This window comes from Medicago sativa, chromosome 7 (genome assembly GCF_051527215.1).
Source record: "Medicago sativa cultivar Bolivia chromosome 7, Bolivia_mono, whole genome shotgun sequence".
Taxonomy (NCBI): Eukaryota; Viridiplantae; Streptophyta; class Magnoliopsida; order Fabales; family Fabaceae; genus Medicago; species Medicago sativa.
In genome coordinates this window covers 100,206,498-100,230,750 of record NC_140755.1, presented here as the reverse complement: position 1 = coordinate 100,230,750, position 24,253 = coordinate 100,206,498, and the positions used below count along the sequence as shown (strand labels likewise).

At 31.6% G+C, this 24,253-nt stretch overlaps 3 protein-coding genes across 4 annotated transcripts; 1 reads left to right on the top strand and 2 right to left on the bottom strand.

Moving 5' to 3' along the window:
• Window positions 1-5,811: 5,811 nt before the first annotated feature.
• On the bottom strand, window positions 5,812-7,813 carry LOC146911206 (transcription factor MYB61-like). Its single transcript, XM_085725019.1, has 3 exons — window positions 7,442-7,813; window positions 7,188-7,317; window positions 5,812-6,971 (listed from the first exon to the last, which is right to left on the bottom strand). The coding sequence occupies exons 1-3, from the start codon at window positions 7,572-7,574 to the stop codon at window positions 6,113-6,115; spliced, it is 1,122 nt and encodes a 373-aa protein (XP_085581145.1). The 5' UTR covers window positions 7,575-7,813; the 3' UTR covers window positions 5,812-6,112.
• A 5,425-nt stretch (window positions 7,814-13,238) lies between these two features.
• On the top strand, window positions 13,239-17,420 carry LOC146911205 (SNF7 family protein). 2 transcript variants are annotated; one of them, XM_085724320.1, is made up of 8 exons: window positions 13,239-13,454; window positions 13,540-13,599; window positions 14,124-14,288; window positions 15,345-15,527; window positions 15,803-15,933; window positions 16,529-16,697; window positions 16,788-16,917; window positions 17,017-17,420. In XM_085724320.1, the coding sequence occupies exons 1-8, from the start codon at window positions 13,266-13,268 to the stop codon at window positions 17,277-17,279; spliced, it is 1,290 nt and encodes a 429-aa protein (XP_085580446.1). In that variant the 5' UTR covers window positions 13,239-13,265; the 3' UTR covers window positions 17,280-17,420. The 2 variants fall into 2 exon arrangements, with proteins under 2 accessions (XP_085580446.1, XP_085580447.1); XM_085724321.1 differs by lacking the exon at window positions 14,124-14,288.
• Window positions 17,421-19,872: 2,452 nt separating this feature from the next.
• LOC146911204 (uncharacterized) lies at window positions 19,873-22,198 on the bottom strand. The gene is made up of 5 exons (XM_085722561.1): window positions 21,500-22,198; window positions 21,223-21,330; window positions 21,050-21,115; window positions 20,863-20,928; window positions 19,873-20,758 (listed from the first exon to the last, which is right to left on the bottom strand). The coding sequence occupies exons 1-5, from the start codon at window positions 22,088-22,090 to the stop codon at window positions 20,426-20,428; spliced, it is 1,164 nt and encodes a 387-aa protein (XP_085578687.1). The 5' UTR covers window positions 22,091-22,198; the 3' UTR covers window positions 19,873-20,425.
• Window positions 22,199-24,253: the final 2,055 nt, after the last annotated feature.

The following is a 24,253-nucleotide window of genomic DNA, read 5'->3' as shown; positions in this document are numbered from 1 at the left end:
ACGCAATTTTGATATTTTTTGGTAATCTATAATTTATTTCTCTTTTCTCATGATATTTTTTGGTAATCTATAATTTATTTCTCTTTTCTCAAATTCACCAACGATCACACGCAATTAATTATAAGGAAAAGCTATTAGTTGGTTCATAAAACATGCTAGAAAACGAAGCCACTTTGGCTTTTCTATGGATTCAGCTCCCCCTACAGTTAGATTTCACACATTCGAGACATCAACGATCATTCGATCAAAATCATATGGTTTAGATTTAAGTTCGGTTATTTTAAAGTGTAAAATAAAAATCTGTCATTTTAGACCGTCCAGTCCAATGTCCCTAATGTGTGAATGTAGGTTATCCATAACTGAAGAGTCCAATTTCCTTCTCTCTCTCTCTCTCTTTCTTCAATGATTTCTCATAGAATGTAAGCTTACTGAGTAAATAATATTTCATTGTCCTGTTTGAGAGTATACACATGCTTTTTTTATTAGTAGGAAAGTTTTGAGGTGGGTCCAGCTCCTCTTAAGGACTACTCAAGAGCAGTAGGACATGGTGTAATTTGACATATCCTTAGGTAAAGTAACTTAGATAATAAATTCTTGGCTGCTATATATGCACATCGATTATCTAAGGAAATGCAAGACCCCTCTCAATCATATATAGAATCAATTAATTGTTGTCAAGTCCAATTTTCAGCTTCTAGTGATTGGATTGATGCTGATCTGCTCATTCATGTTCCACCGACGGATTCATAGGAACTTTATTTGTCTTTAAACTAAATGGCTTTTTCGAAATTCATTGGTTATCAAACCTTGGATAAACTGATTAAAGTCATTCTGGTTCTGTGCTTAGTGCAGGAAAGGTTCATTTTGATGGAAGACTTGCAGTCAGTACATATCACCTTTACTTAGCATGCCACGAATTTGATCCACTCGTATTGTAATCTTGTGTCCTAAGACCAAAACTTACGCGATCAATTAAGCCAAAATTATTATGTTCGTGAGCATGACAAAACACGTACGGGAAAAGTTGTATAAAGCCCTAACTACTTCAATACACCGAACCACAAAACACCCTAAACAAAACAATCGGAAAAGAAATACTCCAACCTCTTTTAGATCCTCCAAAGCTGCTAAGAGAGTTTAAATATTTTTAATATATATACCCGGAAGCACAATGTGTTCAAACTAATCATAATGTGCCATTTAATATTATCATGAGTGTAAATGTGTAATATACATGGTTAAGATTCACGTTGAATGAAACATGGTCTAAAAATTAGTTTATAAAGAGATACATTTTTATGTTGAATAAAAGAGGCTAAGCCCCTACCAAAAAACTAGAAACCTCTAGAAAAAACGGTACAAGCGGCATCCATCAACAAAACATTTGAAATAAAAGTCGTAGAAAATTCAATCGGCAACTTGATTGACTTCCGGATATGTGTGGTTCCCGAATCATCATAGATATTATATTACAAATATCCTCTAAAAGAGTCATGTGAGAATGAGGGAAGACTAGTATCAACTATCACTTCTAAATCAACAAACACTTGGATTTTTTGAAATCCTCTACTCTAAACAATTTTAAGCCGATGGAATATACCCAGGGGCGGATCTGGGATTAAATTATTAGTGGGGCTAATTTTTTATTTTTTTTTAAAAAGTATGACTAAAATTTTGACGAAATAAATTATACAAATAATAACATTTGTATTAATCGTAACAAATCGTCAATCATTTTGTTCCTTGTGTGGTAAAGTTGTTTATATTTTAGTGAATTTAACTTTTCAATAATAATTTAAATGACATTATAAAAATGATAAAATAATATAAATAAATTCGGAGTAAAAAATCTCAATCCAAAAATGGGTCTTCCCTTTATATATTTTTTTTATAGATTAGATAATGCATGACATAAGTTGCAAAATAAAATCTTAATATATATATTCATATATAATTTATATTGCTTATATTATTATCTGAAAAAATTAAGAAAATTGCAAACGAGAGTAGAGTTGAACTTGAAAAAAAAAAATTAAGAAAAAGTGCAGAAAGTGAGAGTTGAACCTGAGACATTCAAGTGTGTACTCAAAACCCACGCCACCAAGCCACGGCAATTGAATTGCTAATGTTATGAAATAGAAGATATATATTATTTAAGATTGGCTTTGTATAAAAATAAAAAAAAAGTATGGGCTGGGCCTGGGCTGGTGTGGCTATTGCCACACCCTGCCTTGCTCAGGTCCGCCCCTGAATATACCCCATAAGTCAGCTTCAGGAATAGAAGGAGGAACTTTTGCAGAACACACAAAGATAAAATTTCCAACCTCATCTCAAAGAATACCGCCACATGATGCCAAATTGATATTATAAAATTGAGTCAGACCATCCCAAAATTTTTAAATATTATCAATATTTATCCTAGAGTTGTTAGACCAATTTCAAAAAACATAATTGGTTGTCATCCTTTAAATTATGTATGTTTTTGTGTGTCAGATATATCCTTTAGTTTTTTCTTGTCCCACATAGATCGTTTAATCTTCAATACATTTGCAGTGTTGACTTTTGTTTTTGAGTGTCTATTAAAGATAAATGTCCATGGCTTATTGGGGCTGTTGACATGTATAGTCTCCAACTTCATTACAATTCAGAAAAACACCAATACTCCCTTTGATTAGTTGGTTCTTTTCTAATCCAAGATGGTGGTCATTATCAAATTCAAAAGAAGAATAAAGTTGACATGTTAAAAAAAAAAAAAAAACTTATGCGGCTAATGGTGGTGGCTAGTTTGGTTTTTCTCGAGTTTAATAGAATTTATTCTCATGAGTGTTTCATTATGCTATAATATGTATTTATACAATGATGTTGTCTTGGGCCTCAAGTATCTCTAACTTGGACATCAAGTATATGTAACTTGTGCCTCAATTATCTCTAACTAATATACAATATATTAATAATTTATACAATGAATATTTTATATTCTAATAGAGTTATTTTTTTTTAACATAAAATGTTAGTATCATCCTCAATCAACAAGATCAGCGACTGAGGTAGAAGTTTTGAGTATTATATCTTTTTAAACTATTATTGCATGTATATATAGGACTAAAAATTTAAAAATAATCATTTAAGCCTTTAAATATGTGATATGTTGTCGAATAATATTTAAATTTATCAAAATTACAAACATGTCTCTTTTGGTATTAATTATAACAACAAAAAAGACATTTAGTTTTTGTAATTTTAATACATTTAATGATTATTATAACAACTTGTATAAAAAAAGGACAAAGGAGTATTATAACATCTCATCACATTTTTAAAAAATCAAATCAAAACATAGTAAAGGCACAATCTATAACATAAGTCTTTTTTTTGTCATATAATTTATTTTTTTAGTGGATTAGTACTAAAAGAAGATTGTTTTTTCAAAATTAAGTGTAGGCCATTGCCCACGCAACCTAATGCTTGGGTCCCCTGACCAATACAACCTTTTATCCCCACTTTCTTTACGAGTTTCTGTAGAAAACACCAATATCAGTGCTTCTTTTCTTCATCCTCTGTACTTCTATTGTTCTCATAACAAGATGAAAAAATTGTTTAAAACAAAAAAGAGAGTTTGAAGAGTTTGGTAAATCCGAATCAAGCAATAGTTGTATATATATATATATATATATATAACATTAAGGATGAAGTGGAGGGAGGTTAGTGATTGGGAAAAAATATTTCTGATTCATTGATATATTTGAGGAAAAAGTTTATGGTTGATTGCAAGAAAACAAAGATGAATTTTATTTTTTTTGAAGGAAACAAAGACGAATTTTGTTCATCACCATTTTTAAACTAAATGTCTTTTTAATAAACGTAATGAAAATGGTCATTAAAAATCAGACACACAAGTGAATTAGTCGAAGTTTGAATCATAGTCGCAACGTCCAACTTCAACCATTTCTGCATTTTTATAAGTTAAACTACAACTTGTAGAAAGAAAGAAAAAAAAAAATTAAACGTTTTATCACGCACAAATATATATCTTAAGGGATTGCAATGCATATTTGTCATTATAATATTAACTACTCTTTGTCCTCGTGAGCATAACTTAGTTGGTTGGGACAATGCATAAAATATGTAAGGTCCGGTGTTCAAACCCCGGCCACTACCAAAAAAAAAATATTATCTACTCTTTGGTCACGTTAACATATTAACATATCGTGTCACCATTATTTAATCCAAGTCAAACCCGCTTTGGTCACGTTAACATATTAACATATCGTGTCACCATTATTTAATCCAAGTCAAACCCGCAAATAAAAGTTGGATAAAGTCAATATAAGTCCATTATCTTATGTGAGATCAATTTCTAAACTATGAGATGTACAATAATTTTATCAAATAAAAGAATGAGTGTTAAAAAGAGTGTTTTTAACACTCCTTTTATTAACAAAAATTCTAACTTTCTAATCTTAAATATAAACAAATAAAAAAGTCAAACAAAGACGATGCATATTTTTTAATTTTTTTTAACAGAATACATAAACTTTATTTGACCTTTTTTTCTTTATATTTAAGACCAGGGTAGTAACTACTTTCGCATAAAGAAGTTTTTTATTTTCTTTTCTTTTTTTACATAATACGTATAACAAAGTTTAAAAGAACTCTATGGAATGGAAGAAAAAAAATAAATTAAAACCTATACTGTACAAACACATAAATATTAGGATCGCCTAATGTAATTCACACCCACAAAAGGGTGAATTTGTAGATGGGAGAGTTAAAGGAATATTGACGTTACACCTCTTGCATGGATCTGGCTAGCTATAGAATACTCCCAAGCTACTTAGTACTTACTATTAGGATTATTACTAGTTGTGTCCACTTGTACCGCCACCTATCTAATGGTATTGGAAGTTTCTCTATTGCAATTGTAAGGCATTATTCAAGATAACGTGTCAAATTTGTTCAAGGGTCTAGCTACAAGACACCATCTACAAATTATTTAGATGGTCAAAATCATATGGTTTTCATTTACTTGAAGGTCTCTTTCTCATTGTACGGATCGTAAGTTATCAACTTTCAATTCAGTTCAATTCATTCACCAGTGGCTTCAACTCAAGTGGTGCCACTCTACTTACATGCACATGATCATGTTAATGTTATTGTTAATAATGACTTTTGATAGGGAGATCCGCACGACTAGATCTCTTTTTAAAAATATAATAAAGTAAGAAACACGTTCAAAAATGTCAAATATACATATTATTTTTTTATAAAAAAAATCTACTACTATTGTCTATTATCTACATTTATTAAATGTATGGTCCTCATGTCCTTTTCTTGGTGAGTGAAGAAAATTATTCACTTGTAGTTTTATAGAGAGAACAAGACCAACAGCATCGTTACACAAATAAAATTGAAACTTACTTAGATGGGAAAGTATCAAAGGGCATTAATGATTAAACTAACTGAATAAATTATTCCTCTGTCAAGAAAATGATGGCCAACCTTTAGAATCTTGAATTGGGTAAAGTGTTGGTTGCACAAGTTTCTTTATTGTCATTTTGAGTACTCTCAAAGATAGTATGGTGAGAGAAGATCATGCAAGTTCAAAGACAAGATTCTTTGTATGCAATGTAATAACTAGTGTAACAAATTTTTATCCAACATTAAAATGTTTCGAGTGAAATTGAACTCAACTTGTAATGGATAGAAGGAAAAACTTGCTAAAAGTGACATACACAATTTTCCAGTAGAGATTAGTCATTGCGATAATGGATAGATACATAGAATATATGACATGGCAAAGAAAAGTGACTATTGACCCAATTGAAAAAGTGAAACTAGTTATGGATATGGAAAATGAACCATTGTAATTTCCTAAGTGCATCACTGAAACAAAGAGAGTAGAAAGAACAAAGCAGAACAATCCTTATTTTGCAATTCTACCCACACCTTAGAAATTAATAAAGGGAAATGATTTGCCTCACAAATATGAAGAGACTGACATAAATGTTTGGTGAAAAAACTATATACAGAAACAAAATATTTGGTCACACAAAAACACACAATCTGAAATCCCTTGGAGCCCCTTAAAATCATTCTTTATGTCAAAAGCCTGCTACACTTGTCCAAAAGCTGCTATATTATAAGATTGAGAAGATTCTTGTTGCTTGGAATGTGGCATTATGTCCCCTAAACCATCAGGGCCTAAATCTGTGGCAGGCTTTATTTCATTGCATAAAGATTCAGATGCTTGATTTTGTAGCATTAACATTGGATTGTGAAGATACTCATTCCACTTGGCTTCTTCTTCTTCTTCTTCTGTTTGATTCTCTTTAATAGAGGTGTCACAATCTGTAATTCCCCAAGAAGATAAGATACTATTCTTCATAGGGAAAGAAGATGAAGACATAGAAACATCTTGTGAAGGAACATCAGCAAGTGATGGTTTGTAGCAAAAAGTATTGGGAAGAAATGAGGTATTAGTTGGGGGAAGAATTGACATGATGTTAGAAGTTGAAGTAAATTCAGAGTTCATGTCAAAAGGTTTTAATCCTGTTTGGTTGAACCAATGAGAAGAGTTTGGATTATTTGGAATATTATCAGTGGATGTGTAATTCATCTGAATAGGGTAATTTCCCATCAAATAGTTGGAACAAGAACCTTCCACTTCCATTTCAGTTGAATAACCTTTGAGGACAATTGAAGATTGTTTAGGCTCATAGGAAACAGCATCTGATTTGGAAGTACTTTCTGATCTCATAAGGTTCAATTCATCTGATTCTGATATTTCTGCTGCTTTCTCTTGGCTTCTTGTTTTTTCTTCCTCTTCATCAACATTTTCTACCTCAGAAAGTGGTTTATGAGTGACAGGGTCTATACCCTTTTGTCTCAGTTTCTTCTTTAAGCAAGAATTCCAAAGATTCTTTATTTCATTATCAGTCCTCCCTGGCAATTGTGCAGCAATTTGTGACCATCTAAGAAAACACATCATATCATATGCATGTCAACAAGGTTTGAAAAATAAAAAGAATGATCCAACTACCACATAACAATTAAAAAATACACCAGAGTCTAACGCAAGTGGTTGGTGTGTCGTATGTGTGAGTGTTGTAAACTCTGGTAGATCGTACTAAAAAAAGAAAGAAAGAAAAAAAAACATTATCATAATAAGAAGGATTGGATTTAATTACCTATTCCCTAGTACTGAATGAAGTTCAATGATGAGATTTTCTTCTTCTTGTGAAAATGTACCTCTTTTTAAATCAGGCCTCAAGTAATTAATCCACCTAAGCCTGCAACTCTTACCACACCTTTGAAGACCTGTGCCAATAAAATACATTGACAAATAAAATTAATCAAACAACAATTTCTTCTCTAATCACTTGATTATATGCTAAAAGGAGATTGAATTATTAAAATTTGGATTATATATAAATATATATACCTGCTTGCTTAGGAACTGAACTCCAACATCCATGACCGTATTTAGTAATATGATTCAAAAGTTTTTCATCCTCCTCAGGTGACCATAGACCTTTCCTAAGCTTCTGCTTGTAGCAACAAGAGTGTCTTCCCATTTGTAGTTTGTTAGTAGTTTGGTCCCTCAAACTTACAAATACAATGAAGTGCGAAAGTTTCTGATAAACAGAAAGATTGTTGGATTTGTGGAGCAATAAACAAAGAGTGTGACAGGTAAAATATGAGTGAGAGAGATAGAAAGATAGAGAGAGAGAGAGAGAGATTATATTATGAAGTGTGAAAGATGGAAAATGAAGTGGCAGCTGAGAAAATGAGTTGAGGACCCATTAGTTATGTCATATAGTCATTAAAAGGGACCTTCTATTTATCTTATTTTTTCCTTTTTTGAAAATATACGTGTCCTTATGTTTCTTTGTTTATTTTTTCTCTCTTTATTTAAATGTGTATAATGGACAAGTGAAATAGAATACATCATGCATTAAAATCTAATTATTTGTTCATTAGATTAGATATTTTGTAATGTAATAAAAAAGTGAAATGTTTATAGAATGGAATGGCATTTCGTCATGCTTTTTCCAAAAAAAAATTATAAAAGTTATTTTATTTTTTAAAGGGAAAGACTTATGGTACTACGATACATGAGATGGCAAATACTAATGAATACATACTAAAAATATATAAGTTATTTTCATTTTTAAAGAGAAAAGCTTAATAATAAAGTTAAATAACTTTTTCATACATAAAAATATAGCGAATTTTGATTTGTCCCTAAAAATAAAATGGGATGTTTTAATTTTCCTCAATTTCTTTTATTTTGTTTTGTTTTGTTTTTTGTCCCTAATTAATATTATGATTCTTTTGCGTTTCATATGTGTCTAATTAGTTATGTCCATCTATTATATCCAACTCTTATATATGTTTATGATATGTTAAAAAATGTGAAGAACATATAGAAATTATGTCCATTAGAAACAAAAAATAAAACAAAATTTTTTCGAAGGATGAAAACACATCCAACTTTATTTTTTAAGGGTTAAAATCAAAATTTGCAAAATATTTTTAAAGACGAAAAATTTATTTAACCCTTATAATATTATGAGTAAGATAGTAACCCGGGTTGACTTGAGACTTTGGAGTGTGATCACCTCAAGATCTTACATTCGATTCTCTCTAGTGTCAATTTCAGTGGGCTATTTGACTTCTTCAAGAAAATTATATATTTTTTTGGTGTACTAAGAAAAAATATATTGAGTTAGTTGTGTTATTTAAGGTTTTTTCTATATGAATTGGGGGTAATTTACTCTTACCAAAGAAAAATATATTTTTCTTCATGATTAGTCTTACAATCAATTATCATTTCCATCTCAAGAACATCAAACTTCTTCATCTCCTTCATTTAACATGCAATCTACATTCCCTTCATTCTAAAATTCAATCATACTTGTTATTAGGGGTAAATTATCTTTAGTTCATCAAAAACTATTGTAGATATCATCGTTATTTAAACCCAAAATTTAAGACTAAGTATGTGACATGGTCTAACTCTATCTATATCGCTCACTTGTTTTATTTATCTTATCAATTTACACAAACTACAAAAATAAAAAAAAACATTTCTTTTTTCAATTTTGCGTGTCTATTACATATTTTGTAAACAAAATTGAATATATATATATATATATATATAGACACACACACATCGGTTTTTAATAGCCTTTTTAAATTGTAGAACAAGTTTTTATGGATGGCAGTTAGGAAATACAACCACTTTTGAAATTACAACAAACCAATTAATTAACTAAAATTTCTAGATGATTATTTTATTTTTTGGAAAATAAAGTTTATGTGAGTTAGGTTCCAATAATTCATAAGGATCAGAGTATACAATATTTGTCTAAACAAAGTCTTAGCGCTGATAATGAAAGTTGAATATATGTCTATACACTATGTATACAAGTTTCTCTTAAGAATGTATACAAATTTTTCATCAATAAAGTCTTAACGCTGTTAATGAAAGTTGAACACATGTCTATACTATCTATGAATCAACTTCTTAAAAAACTTCTTAACAATTGAATGACAATTTTATGCATTTTTATTTTATTTTTCTCGAGAATTATTCTTCCACTTTTAAACAAAAGCTTTAATTATGGACAACTAATTAACTATTTGGCTCATATGTTGTTTCCCTATCTTAATACTAACGACAACGGGTTTATTAAATCTCATTAACGTCACAACTATTCCACCGGCACGTATGGTATGGTTATGGTATAATCACATGTGCAATATTTGTCTGAACAAAATAATAGTCCATTAGTCCTTGATTTGCATTCACTTCTCTGGTGATTATTTGCCGATCTAATTTGCACTATTTTTTAGTGTACGTTTAGTCATATCATATGGCCTCTCTTATGGTCTTTCTCAAGAATTGAATATAGGGAGCCGCTGAGTTTTTAATTCAGCAAGTTTTTGAAAATGTTAGTTACTACTCCCTCCATGGGAGTATTAGCAGTATTATATTGGAGAATTTTATTTGTTGAAATTACGTGAGCTCTAAGTAAATTTTGTAAAATTTATATAAATTTCAATTAGTATGAGACCATTGTAGAGATTGTGCTGCTAGTATTATTTCTTCCATCCATTCCTTTCCTCTTAGCATTGACATTGAATTTCTAAAATATCAACAAGAATATATAGTTCAGATGCCACATAAACAATATGTTGCAAATTTTGATTCGATTGTCATATTGCTACAATAATTTCAGGATTCATTGAGGAAATTAATTCAGCAAACTGTTGTACCCACAAAATTGGCAACACCATTCAGGTTGGCGCTTGGGAACCTCCAACTCTTGATACAACAAAAATCAATACTGATGCTAGGTGATTTGATGGTGGCGAAATTGGTTGGGGCTTGCTGGTCAAAAACTATGAGGGCACAGTGAGCTTCACTATAACAAAGCTAGAACATATCACAACTACTCCACTCCAGCAAAGCAATGACATTCAGGTGAGGCCTCGAGTGGGCAACGCGTTCAAGGCCGCGGTCGTGTATAGGATTTCGTGATTTCGACTGTTACAAATGTTGCGTTACAGATTGCGGTTGTTGCGGTGTGAATTAATCACAATATTGCACAACTCTTAAATAGTAATAGTAACGGAAATAACTTAAACTAGAGATAAATTTAAAGTTTTAAACTAGATAAGGAGATAACATTATGTAATTTATGATCAAATATGTACTAAAAAATGATTTTCATCTATCTCAATTGAAAAAATATCTGGATTCTATGTTTATTGGCATGTAACCGCATTTTTTTGCAGCCGTAACGATGCTTCGTCGCGGTTGTAACAGCTTTTCGTCGTGATTTTTGTTCACTCCGTACAAACGGTGAAAATCGGTAACGCCGGCTACCTATACCTTTTTGTCGCAGCCTTTTTCTAGGAAACAGACCGTTTTTTTTAAAACCGGTGAGTCAAACTAACCAAGTTTTTAAGTAGTCACAGGATCAAAGAGGATCATTTATCTCATATGCTTAAGAATTTGAAAAGAAAAATCCTTAAAGTGTGTTTGGATGAGGTAATTGAGAAATTTTAGAGAATTTGAAAACTTAAGGGAATTTTCAAATCCTCTATCAAAACTAAAGTATCATTTTGAAAATTCTTCAAATTACTATCCAAACAATGGAATTCACCCAAAAGTATTTCAATTCCCTCAAAACTTTACATTCCCTCAAAACATTCCCCCATCCAATCACACTCTTATGGTCTTTTAAGAGTAAGGAGAAGAAGACTTCAAAAAGAACGATGAACGACTTTAAAAGGAGAGGGCTTTAAAGAGTTTATTTTTCTTTGTAATACAAAATCTTTAAATTTAATTGAAAAAAAAATTGTAGTTGAGAAAGATTTTAAGAGGGTTTAAATAGAAAAATAAATCAATAGACGATGAATATTTTCATCGGGATTAAAACAAGAATACGTACCAAAATAAAAACTAAAATACAAAGCGTTCCTTGCAGCAGAGGAAAGTTTGATTATTGTTGCTCTTCCTCTACATGTAGAATACAAGATTGCAAAGCAAATTCTTCATTTTCAAAACACAAATTCTTAATCTTCAGAAACAAACTCTTTATTTTTTGAATCGTTCTGAATTGTTATGCAATACCATCCTAGTAATTATGACATCCAAAAGATGAAGATTCATTTCATATGAAAAATAAAATCGAGCGTTTAATACAAAGAAAAAATCCCTTATGGAAAGAGAGAAATATATGTATTTTTCGGTAAAAGGAGGAGCATTTGCAATTATTATGCGAAAAAGTTAAGCTAGACACTTTCCGGTGGTTGAAGTCGAAATTTGTCACATTCGACTTTGTTTACCATTATTGAAGGCTTAAACCCATTCCTTTTTTACCGTTGTATTTTAACTTTCATGCTTTCTCTATTCAGGTCTCGTTTGTATTGACTTTGATGTTTGACTCTTGGTAATATATAAGTCCTCCCTTACACTCCTTATGTGGAAGGACTTACTTACTTTGCTTGATAATATATTTTATCTTGACCTTTTCAAAAAAGAAAAAGAAAAAATCCCTTAAAATTCATAATGAATGATTTAATAAAAGATATAAATTGAGTACATAGTCTACCAAAAGATGTGTGTTATTTGAACAAAAGACAATTTTTGAGACAACATAAATTTACAAAAATAAAAATAAAAATTGGTATTGACATGAAAGATTGAAAACCAAAAGAATAGAGAGAGAAAGTTATCCCAAAAATTATCGCAAAATGGTTGTCCCACCAAAAGTACAACTCAATTATACTAAGTACTAACCAAGTGAGAAACTAACTACTAACTATACCAACTAAACTGTTGTCAAAATCACGTACCCCTCATAACTTTTTGTATTTGAGATATTCTTGCATGAACTCCTACCCAACACATCATTCTTACACCCAACCAATAAAAAAATGACACATGTTATTAACTTTAAAAAAAGTGTGATTTTAATTAAGGAAATGGAAACATAAATGGTGGTGGGTGGTTTTTGTCGGTTAAAGAAAGTGGAAAAAGGAGAGAGAAATATTAAAAATAATGAGAAAAAATTCTGATATTAATTCTTTTTATTATTTTAGTGAGGTGTTAGATTTTTATTGGATGGGTGTAAGAATGATGGATTGGGTAAGAGTTTTAAGAATTTCTCTTAGTATTTTTTTGGGGTAAGAGTCACTTTAGTCCCTGAATATAATGATTAGTCATTTTAGTCCTTCATTGTATCAAAATCTCAAAATAGTCCCTGATTGTGCATTCTGTTAGTCAAAACAGTCTTTGACACTAAAATAACCTCTCATTGTTCACAATAACTCTTTTCATATAGGGACCAAAATGACAATAAATATGTACTTATAAGGACCAATATAACAATAAGTAAGTATATTGGACGACTAATCTGACAATATTAATGAGATATTTTAACATTAAAGGACTATTTTGACTAACAAAATGAACAATCAGGGACTACTTTGAAATTTTGATACATCGAAGGACTATTTTGACTACTCATTACAATTTCAAGGACCAAAGTGACTATTACCCAGTATTTTTTTCTTCTCTCTTTCATTTTCTTCCCCAATAAAAAAAAAAATCATAAAAACCCAAAATAATATAATCGCAATTGGTTTTCCTTCTTCCCTCTCTTTTTGTCAAAGCAATGACAACCCACCCAATTTAAATAATATTGAAGACTAAATTGATAAGCAAAGAGCAAAGAGAAGAAAAGGGGAAAATGGATTTGAATGTAAAAGATTTCATAGCAAAGGAAGTTCCCGATTGGAACGACGAAGTTATCGCCGTTGCTCGATTCAAAGCTTTTTCCGGTCAAAGATCCGATTGGCAACCCAATTTCATTTTCTGGAGAAATCTAATCATCAAAATCGCTACCCATTTTCATTTTCTCCTCATAAAACCTTCTCAGGTACTACCTACTAGGGTTTTTCCAATTTTCCCTCTTTTTCTTTTCATTTTCATTCTTACCTGAAATTTGTTTTTTTTTTTTTTAGGTTAAAAATGATTGGTTTAATCGAGGAGGATTAACCCCTTTGTGTATCGACGATGTACTGGTAAGTGTTACTTGAGCATGTTCTTTTCATTATGTAAAACTTTTTCTTTACAATTACATACATTTCATGCTGGTTAAACTTATTTTGATTCCCAAATTCACTTCTTTGCTTTATAGGCTGTGTTTGGCTCTAGTGTTTTAGAGGACTAAGTCTATATTTTGGTATATATCAGAGATTTTAAAAATGAGAAGAAAAAAAAAAACAGATTCACACCGTTAGTGTAAACTAGTAGTTTTTGTTGGAATCAACTATTTAACGGTTATGTGGCAATGCATTGAATTGTCATTGAATGTTCGGTGTAAAATAGTTCTACACTGACGGTGAACCTCCATTAAACTTGTTAAAAAACTGACAGAATGACAGGATGGATGACAATATAACATTTCGATCACACTTAATTTATTTTTAGAAACATTTATACCTTTCTTAATTTAGAAAGAAAAAGTCATTCCCTCCATAATGCTGCATTCAAACATGCCCTTTTCGTGTTTTATTTTTTGTCTTTACATTTTATCATTTTCCAGTCTCTAATGTATAATGAAGGTGACATCACAAGACGTGGGGATCTTGTTGATCCAACGAGTGGAAGATTCTCCCAACTAGTCAGAAAAATGACCAACTTAATAATCAGACCAGCTACACCAGATATCATGGCTGAAGAATCTGTGGTCCTAATTCCTATGCTTAAGGTTGTTAGCAATCCATTTATTTCGAGACCTTTTCTTCTTTTGTTTTTGTTTTGTTTTTTGCTTTCCTTTTGTTTATTTTATGCATGCGTGTTTGGTTTACCTTGTGCATTTGTAATTCAGATTTACCAACATATATTTCATGGTCCCGGCCACCCTTGTAGAGTTCATTTGAAATTTTCATGGAGGAATGGTTCCATGTCAATATTCTTACGTGTTGTACACAGTTGAAGCATCCAGGGTCTCTGAGAAATCTGACATTGTTTGATAACTTGCAATTTGGATAAATCAAACACTTCTAACATTGATCAATATATTCTTGATATCAATTGTCTGACATCTGTTACCCTTACCTACAACTTTCAGATAGAAAGTCAAAGATTCTAATAAGATAGTACACCCCAAATAATTGGTCAATTTTGAATTTGTAGCCTATTATAATTCCAAACTATGAAGCACAAACACTTCATATGGAAGCGAAACATGTAGTTACATTTAATTATTCCATTTTTTCTAATTATTACTATTGTAGGAGTGTCAGTGTCGTATCTGTGTTAGTGCTTCATAGGTTTCATGTGAACTGGTAAAGTTGTTGTCATGCGACCGTAAGGTCACGGGTTCAAGTCCTGGAAACAGCCTCTTGTGTAAAAACAGGGTAAGGCTGCGTACAATACACCAAATGGTGGGACCCCTTCCCGGACCCTGTGTATGCGGGAGCTTCAGTGCACCGGGTTGCCCTTTATTTGAAGCACAGGGTTGGTACTTTTAAAAATTATTCTGCGGGAGTTTATTATCTTATACATTTCAGGTATTTAAGTTGGATACACCTCAAATTGTTTAGCAATTCTACAGCATAAGGATTACGTACATCGGTTCATTTTCACGGTGTATGATACCTGGTATCAGCAACCGTTCATGTTTGCTTTCATGCAATGCTGGCGCCAGCAAGTTAATTAAGTTTGCAGCTTGCAGGACTTGGGCCAACTTTTCCTTTGTTTGAGTATGCTAGATGCTTTCGGTTTTATAACTCAAATTACATTTCTGTTTCTTCATATGTAGGATAAGACTGCTGAAGTTGTCAAACATCTATCAGAAAGTCACTGGAATTCATCCTGTATCATTACGATGAAGAAATTTCAGGAGATATGTGGAGGGCCGGATGAAGCTTCTGTAATGTTGAGGTATCTGTCAGGGTGTGGAACAGCACAGTATCTGTCGGTCCTTAAGAACGAATTTGTAGAGGTACGTAAACTTTCTAAAGTTATTCTTATGATAAGAAAAATCCAGTTGTTTAGTGTTCTATCATTTAGGCAAGTGTTTTTCTTCAAATATATCACATTTAGGTAGCAGTTGGTGGGACATCAAATAACTTCTAACATTTCTGGTAAATTGGTAGTAAAACTGATAATCGTTAATACTGACAGGATTGTTCCCTTTGGGAGGAATTATCATTGATCAATACTGATTTGATTCTTATGCCTGGATTGCTTGTCTTATTTCCATTTTTAATTTGACAGGGTGTTAAAATTTCACTCTCAGCAGCAGCATTATCTGGTGCTTCTAATTTAGATTGTGATGTTCTGTACTTGATTTGGACAATTGAGAAGCTTCAACAACAATTAGATGTGATTGACAGGCGTTGTGAATTGTAAGTTTAATGTATTGTTATACTTGTATATGTATCATGAAGGTTTTTTTTTTGTTAAAAAAAAATAATTAAAAGATAATGAAGAGAAAATAAAAAGTTTCCTCCATAAACTGAAACATTTTCCCTTTCTTATTCCACAGTAGATTATTATATTTTATGTAAGTGCCGGAAGCCCTCTTAGTTGGATTTTGGTTATAAGTCGTTTTAACACATAAAAGGCCAATTCAAAACACAATTACTCAACACACTGAATAACATTGCTGATGTACAGAATATAATAAACTTAATGGTTGATCCTTATTCATATGATGTTATACTTTTGTACTACTGTCACGTGACCACTAATTAAGATTTGGTGATAGTGTTGATTTTCCCACGTGATCCTCTAAGAACATGAGTTTACTACAAGAATTTGACAAATTAATCTGTTTAGTTTTACAAATTTATTCACGCGAGGAATGCTTTTTAACAGTCAAAATTTGTTAGTACTAGTTTATTTCATATCATATACTGTCTTCCCAGTTAACAGCGATGCTGTGTCAGTGTAGCGTGTTTGCTTAATAAAATAGTTGCCTAACATATTTATCCTATTTAGGTCAAGAAAATCAGCAGTGGCTTCTCTACATTCTGGGAACAGAAAATTAGCCCTCAGGTATGCAAGGGAGCTGAAGTTGGTCACCCAGAGTAGAGAAAAATGTTCATCACTTTTGAATAGAGTAGAGGAAGTACATGGCGTTATTGTTGATGCAGAGTCAACGAAAACGGTATAACTTTAATTTTTGTATCAAATTGATCAGTTTACATTGGACTGCAAATTGTGTTCATTATATCCAGTAATCATTCTTTGTTAGCAGGTTTCTGAAGCTATGCAGATTGGAGCACGGGCTATCAAAGAAAATAAGATAAGCGTGGAAGACGTTGATATCTGTTTAAGAGATCTCCAAGAGAGCATTGATTCGCAGAAGGAAGTTGAAAAGGCTCTAGGTATATTTTGTCATATCTTTTGTGACTCGCATTTTTGCTGAAATCAATAATTAGGATTTGTATTTTTAAACATGCATTTATTTATTTTTTTGGCTGCAGAGCAAACTCCATCATACACAGATATCAACGATGATGATATTGAAGACGAACTTGAAGAGTTAGAGCTGGCTCTTGAGAAAGAGGCTCAAGTTGATACACCGGAAAAGACTACTACCAGTGAAGAAGGAACTGCAACTTTGGAAGTCTCTGAATTACTTAGTGACACTCTCTCAAATCTCAAACTTTCAGACCGTCCAGTCGGGAAGTCAAGAACCACTCATGCGGCATCTGAAGGACACAAAACCGCAAATTTAGCAATGTAAACCGTAAGTCTGAAAGTGAGAGAAGTTCAATAATGATATATTATTTCTAAAAATCTCTGTACACCACAAGATCTTAAAATATGTTTGAAAGTTTATGTAAAATATGTTTATATGTCAAAGTATATATTTTTTTTTTGTTAACTCATTGTAATTAGGGTTTTTAACCCTCATTTGGCACCCCAAGGTGCTTCCACGGCTCAGGTCCTTTGAGCACACTTTTGGGACTAATTATCGAGTCTCTAGTAGGACATCTAAAAAAAATTTATATGGGGGTTAGGTTGCCTCTCAAATGAGCGTCTCCCTCCATTCAAAGTCGAGTTCTTTTTTATAGAAGAGACTGTTACCAACTCTCCCAACTACAGTGGCTGCTAGAGTAGTTTATTTAACTAAAGTAAAAATTACGGGTGTTTTATTTTTGGCAAATTGACTTGTTACCAACTCTCCCAACACTATACACCCTCGAATCACTATTATAAGTAAAAATCTACTCCCTCCGTTTCAAAATGAGTGTCACTTTAGCCAAAAAAATTTGTTTCAAAATGAATGTCGCTTTACATTTCCAATACAACTTTAATTTTTTTCTTACAATTTTACCCTCTCAAACTTTTCTCTCACACAATTTTCAATGCAACTTTAAGTTTGTCTTTTTCTAATAAAGTAAGGACAGTTTAGTAAAATCGTTATATCCAATGATTATTTCATTCCATTTCTTAATCTGTGTGCCAAAGCCTAAAGCGACACTCATTTTGAAACGGAGGGAGTAGTATATTTTAGATTCATTCATTCAATTAATGATGTATATTGTGTTTATTATAGACCACATGCATCATTTAATGAATGAATCTAAAATGTTGGTTTTTGCTTATAATAGTTGCCGGAGGAGGGTGTACGTCTTACTGATGGAGCGTGGGTGCTTTGATTATTTCATTTTTGGCAAATTGATGCGCGCTTTGATTACTTAGTTAATACTTCATTCGTTCCTAAATACATGTTGGAGTTTGACAATATTTATTATTCACATAACTTACGTTGATCATATTTTTTAACTAATATATAAAATATTAGTATATAAGATGTTCGATTTGTCTCAATAAATATTTTTAAAATATCAAATTTTTTATAATTTTTTTATTATAGGTAATTATAGGTAATATAGGGTCTTGTTAGCGAGTGTTTAAAGACACTTTTTAAGGATTCTAAATAAAGAAGTTACTCCTAAAGAGTGTCCTTAGGGTATTTGTTGACATTTCCCTTAAATATATTGTCAAAGTTGGGTATTTACACGTGTGAAATGGTATGCATGTAATGATTGTGCTCGTGCAGAATGAGTAGGGTGGTTCAAACTTATGTGTGTTATCTAAGGACATTTTTTTACCATTTTTCTAAAAGTATTATATCTAATCAAACACATGAGCAACTCTTACATAGTCACAATCCTAAATTAAAAATATTTGAACACACACAAATGAAAAAAAATTAAAAGAAATAAATTAGTCACATTATTTTTTTATTTTTCTCTAAATTTTTCTTATCTATATATACATGTGGGTCTAAATATATTTTATTTGTGTTTGTGACAAAGTAAGACTTTCTCCAATCACACATGCATGGAGTACTACTTTTAAGGCTTAAACTCCATAGTCATTTGAATTTATATTTAGATTTGAGTTTGATCTTGCTCACAATTGTTTGTATAATAGTAACTTTACATCAACCCGATGTCGTCTCAAAATAGTTATGTGGCAAATATAAATATGACGTGGATTGTAAATTTTACATCTTAAAAAAATATATAAATTTACATATAACGAAATCTTTTATTACATTAGGTATTCTAAACAATAATACTTTTTTGGGAAATGTTCTAAACAGTAGCATTGCGGATTTGCGATACTCCTTCCTTACCATTTTAATGAATTTTTGTATTCTAACTTTGTCCGAAAATATTACAATGTATATTACTCTCAAATAATTATATTCTTCTATTTAATTATGACAGTAAAAATACTCTAAGGTTAATAAAGATAATTAAGCAATATTATAACACTCATAAACATGATATTTTTTATCTTTCAAAAAGAAAAAACATAACTATTTTGGTCCCCTAAAAAAACATAATTTTTTGGTACAATATTGTTTTCTCAAATACAATATTTCCATAATTTTTACAACCTTTTCGATTAATTTGCATAACTTCATGTTCATAGACGGTGGCGACAGAAGAGGGAGAGGGAGAGCATATATTATATTTCTTTTTGTATTTTGTTTGAAAGTTATAAATTTTTCCAAATAGCCTATTGTTTCACAACACTCATGCGTAATCATCCTAGATTTAGCTCGATTTAGCATTTTCCTTTTCTCTTTTTCAACGCTCTCCCTCAAATCAAATTGACCATCTTAGTTGTTTAAGCTAATCAGGACTTGTCTTTTTTTTTTTTTTTTAGTTTAGATTATATTCAAGTTTGAGTCTACCTTTCATGTTCAAACTTACACTCTTTTGTAACAAGTTTTGTACGTCATTAGACTTGGATACCATGTTGAAAATTGGTAAGCAAGCTCATTCAAGACGTAAGACAAGGGAGAGTGTACTAGATTTCTTGAAATATGTTGGAAATTTTCCTCTTTTGTTGGTAGGTAAATTGCAATGAATTTGTGTGTCAAGTGTGAGAAAAAAATTCTACATTAAATGAAAAAAATAGATGTTGCAACAACATATAAGTGAGCGGAAAAGAATGTAGTGTCTACTCCACATGTGCGAGTGAGTATTCTTTGCACAAATGTGATGATCCTTCACTCTTTTAGGCTTCCCTCGCAACCCCACAATAGTATCAAAGTTGGTGATATGATTAAAGATGACTAACTCCTTGTATTAAAAATCATTGTCAGAAGGCATGTTCCGTTGATGTTGTGAGCCAATCAAGGAAAGGATAGCTAGGGCTGCGAAAACCCGACTTTTCTTTAATGATTCAAAAAGCTGGTGGTGAATTCCAAACACACTAATTGCACAGAATTGAGAAATACAGTAGCTGGTTCAAATTCGCGTCCCAACATATCAAATGTCTCTTTTAGCATCATGTACTTTGGACAAAAACTTGTTGCATGCATTTTGAGCCTATGCATAATATTCTTGGGCATGGGAAATGAGACTAGCCACATGTCCTTCCAGGTTGATTCTGGTTACCAAAAGAGGTTGGTGTTGGTGTGGTGGAAGAGTTTCCAATGATAGGAGGAATGAAAGGTGCATTGGGAATTGACATGTGTGGTGGTAATTGGTTGGAGAAACCAAACATCTGAACTCTGTCGTTGTTATTGTTTGTGACACCATCACCCATTTGTGGAATAGGAAACTGTATTTGTGGCCTGAAACCCATCAAATGTTGTGCATTCATATTCATATTCATATTCATGTTCATATGATGTGCGGGTAACATCATAAAATGATTAACTGGCATACAAAGTGCTCTTCCCATTGACATAATCTGCAACGTCATAATTCATAAAATTAATATTTAATATAAGATTATATAGTGAAATCTCAATTTAAATATTGTTGCATAGAAAATTTAAGGACATAAAATTTTACCTGTAACTGAAGCTTGAGGGTCTTAAGATAATCGATTGCATCGTCAAGCATTGAAGCTTTGTCCATCTATAACAAAAACAAAGCAAAACGTTTATATTTATATAATTAATTAATTAAAACAAATAAAGTTCAACTTCAACAAGGTCTTTCTTGTTACAAAAATCAAAATAAATTAATATTCACATACCTTATTGCAATTTGGTATGAGCTCTTTCAATGCACGTATTTTCTCATTAATTTTATCTCTTCTCTTCTGAAAATATCAATAAATATTTATAAGTTATATGAAATTAAATTGCATACAGAAATACATACAAATATTTATTTTTATTTTTTTTAACTCATTTTAAAGTTCCTCACCCTTTCAGATAAATTATGAATTTTTGCATTCCTGTAGCTTCTCTTGACTCTGTTTCCATTATGAGCTGGCTTTTCTTTCACCGTATTTTCTTGTGTTTCTTCATCATTCTGCAACATCAAATCAATCAAGCTTCGTAAGAATGATGGTAACTAATATAACATAACACTTCATATTGAAGCTGTGTCTGTGTCTGGTACGTGTCGTGTCCAGTGTTCGTGCTTCATAGTAACCAACTACAAACGTAAAATAGCATATGGTTTCTTGAATTCCACTTACATCATCACTTAAATATGGAGAGTCATCGGTGTCCTCATATGATTTTCTAACACCAAAGTTTAGATCATTTGAGGCTTCAAGTGAGCATACAGAAGATGGTTCTCGTGCATTACATAAGTTAATAGCACTAGCTTTTCTCTTTCCTCTAATTCTAGGTGCATTGGTATGGCTAGAGGCAGCTTCAGAATGTTCATCAACGGTTGGTAGTAATTCTCTACTTCTTTCATATGCAGAGTTTGATTTGGTAGCAGCATTTAAAGTTAAGTGTTTTTGTTGTTGAAATTTTGTAGAAGCAACTTCTTTTGATTCTTTCTCTTGTACTCTTTGTTGATGAGTTGATTTGAGAAACACTGCAGGTATAGAAAAGTTTGAGAAGTTCACTTTTCCATTTTTTTGATATTCACACCCCATCAAGTACTGTTTCTGTGAGTTTGTTGTTGCAGTTTGGTTTGAATCCACTCTTGGTTGTTTTAGAGGAGTTAAATATGTGAACATGTGAGTACCATTCTTGCTTTGGGAGGACTGAAAATCAGTGTGAGAGGAACCTAAGCCATTGCTTTTTGTCATCTCTGAGTTGCTAGAATCAAACATGTTGCTAATGAAGTAAATGGAGAGAACAAGTAAAGTTTTGTGCCTAAAGTTTGTGTACGTTGTTTCTAGGTTGGACTTGTGTGTACGTAAAGGAAAATGTTATGTGATGAATGAATTGAGGAAAGAAGCAATAATATATAAGAAGAATCCATGTGGTCATCAGGGCCACTTAGGTGGCACACGTCAATTTTAATTCCTAGGACTGACCGAAATAATAATTTAAGAGATACTCACAAAAGGTCTTCCACAAATTAATATGTATTGGACTACACTATTTGTCATTTTGTATTGATTATGATTTTTGGTATCAAGAGAGGATGTGGATCCTCATTCACCACCACTTTTTTATTTTACATTCTTTTCTCGCATGATATTGATAATCAATGTATTAAATAAATTATTTTTTCATGTTTGTTGCATCATGACCATTTTACACATAAAGAAAATACGAAGAATGGTGATTTTCTTAACTATTCTTGTTAATCATAAGTGTATTTTTATTATCATCATAATCATAATACAACTTTTTTTTTTTTGAAGTGTTATACAATATATTAATTAGAGGGTGCACAATTGAGGGAAAAAAATCAATTAAGCATTAAAAATTGAACGTGGCACTTTATTTAAGATACTTTTTGTTTTATAAATGTGACAATTGTTGTAGGGAAAAAAAAGTAAATTATCCATGAATATTTCACCCTGAAAATGAAAGACCATAGCTCCCAAATCAGAAAAAGATATCCAACTACATACAATGGATTACTTTTTTAAGTATGCTTGGAATTTGGACAACAATTATTTTAAGATCTAATTTTTTTTTTTATAAAATATAGTAGTATATCATTTTCAAAGACCCACTTATAATTAAAGATAAGATCCACCTATAGGTTTCCGACATTATTATTTATGACTTTTTTGTGCTTCGGAGTTGAAGCGTAGATGGAGCAAGAAGAATTAACCACGTATAGAGATGCTTTTGATCCCTCATATGAAAGGAGTGTTGAATATTGATGAGTCATATTCAAAGAAAACCCCACTATGGAATCCAAGTTTTTTGGTGAAGTAAGAGCCACATGGTGGCTTTTGTAGGATTGCTTAGAGGACCCTCCAATTCAATTCAAGTATTGGGGCAACAAGGCCACGCACACTCCCTCGTGTGTCATCAATTTTAGGAATAAAAATGAGAGAGGAGTCTCCCACTTTCACGTGAAAATCCCATTGGGTTCACGTGCCACCGTGTCATCTTGTCTGTACTTTTTTGTATTATTATCATCTGCACGTTGAATTTTATTTATAAACACCATGATGGTCATGGACGTGGACTAACCACAATATAATATGGATGTTGAGTTACTTCTTCCGGTCCCATAATGTTACATCAACTAAGAAAAATTGTTAAAACATGAATAGCAATTTTCAATCAAACTAGTTACAAACCCGTGCTTCGCACGGGTTGTAAAACGTATTTTGTAAAAAATTGTTTCAAAGGAAAAATGAGCAAATTAAGGAATATTGCACAAACATTAGAAATATTTATCAAAGCTTTACCAGGTCTTGATTCATGAAAGTAGTATATATTTTGTTCATGAGATCGGGAAAACAACATAATAATTAAGATTAAACTAATTGGAACCGAAGAAGGAACCAATGATGTGCAAATTACAATTACATTCGCATGACACAAAATGAACCAAAGAAACAACATTTCCAAGTAGTTTTGGATTAGAGTTAAGGGTAAGTCCAAAGTATTATACATTCAAGTACCATACAGGCTAGAGTATAGGAGTTCATGAAGAGCAAAATGAGTAGCAGTCAAGCAGGAAAATAAAAGTATCTCTAAATTGACAATGATGAAATGAATACTCATTACCATATTCGTAAACTCTTTCTTCAAACAAAGAAAAACAAAAAGAAAAATTAAAACCCTCAAAACTCTACCCATCATTTCTTCACTTCATATCATATTTTTCTTCTTTCTAATATAGCGTTCTTCTTCTTGCTTGAAAATTAGTCTTAATTACTTCCTAGCTCTCCAAGTTGTTGTTGAAAACAAAGACCAGTCCTGCCAGCAAGTTACGACACAACCATTTTATTCTCTCCAGCGCAATCTCAAACTCTCCAACAAAGCTACATTTGATTTTAGCCTTAAGTCCATATTTTTTA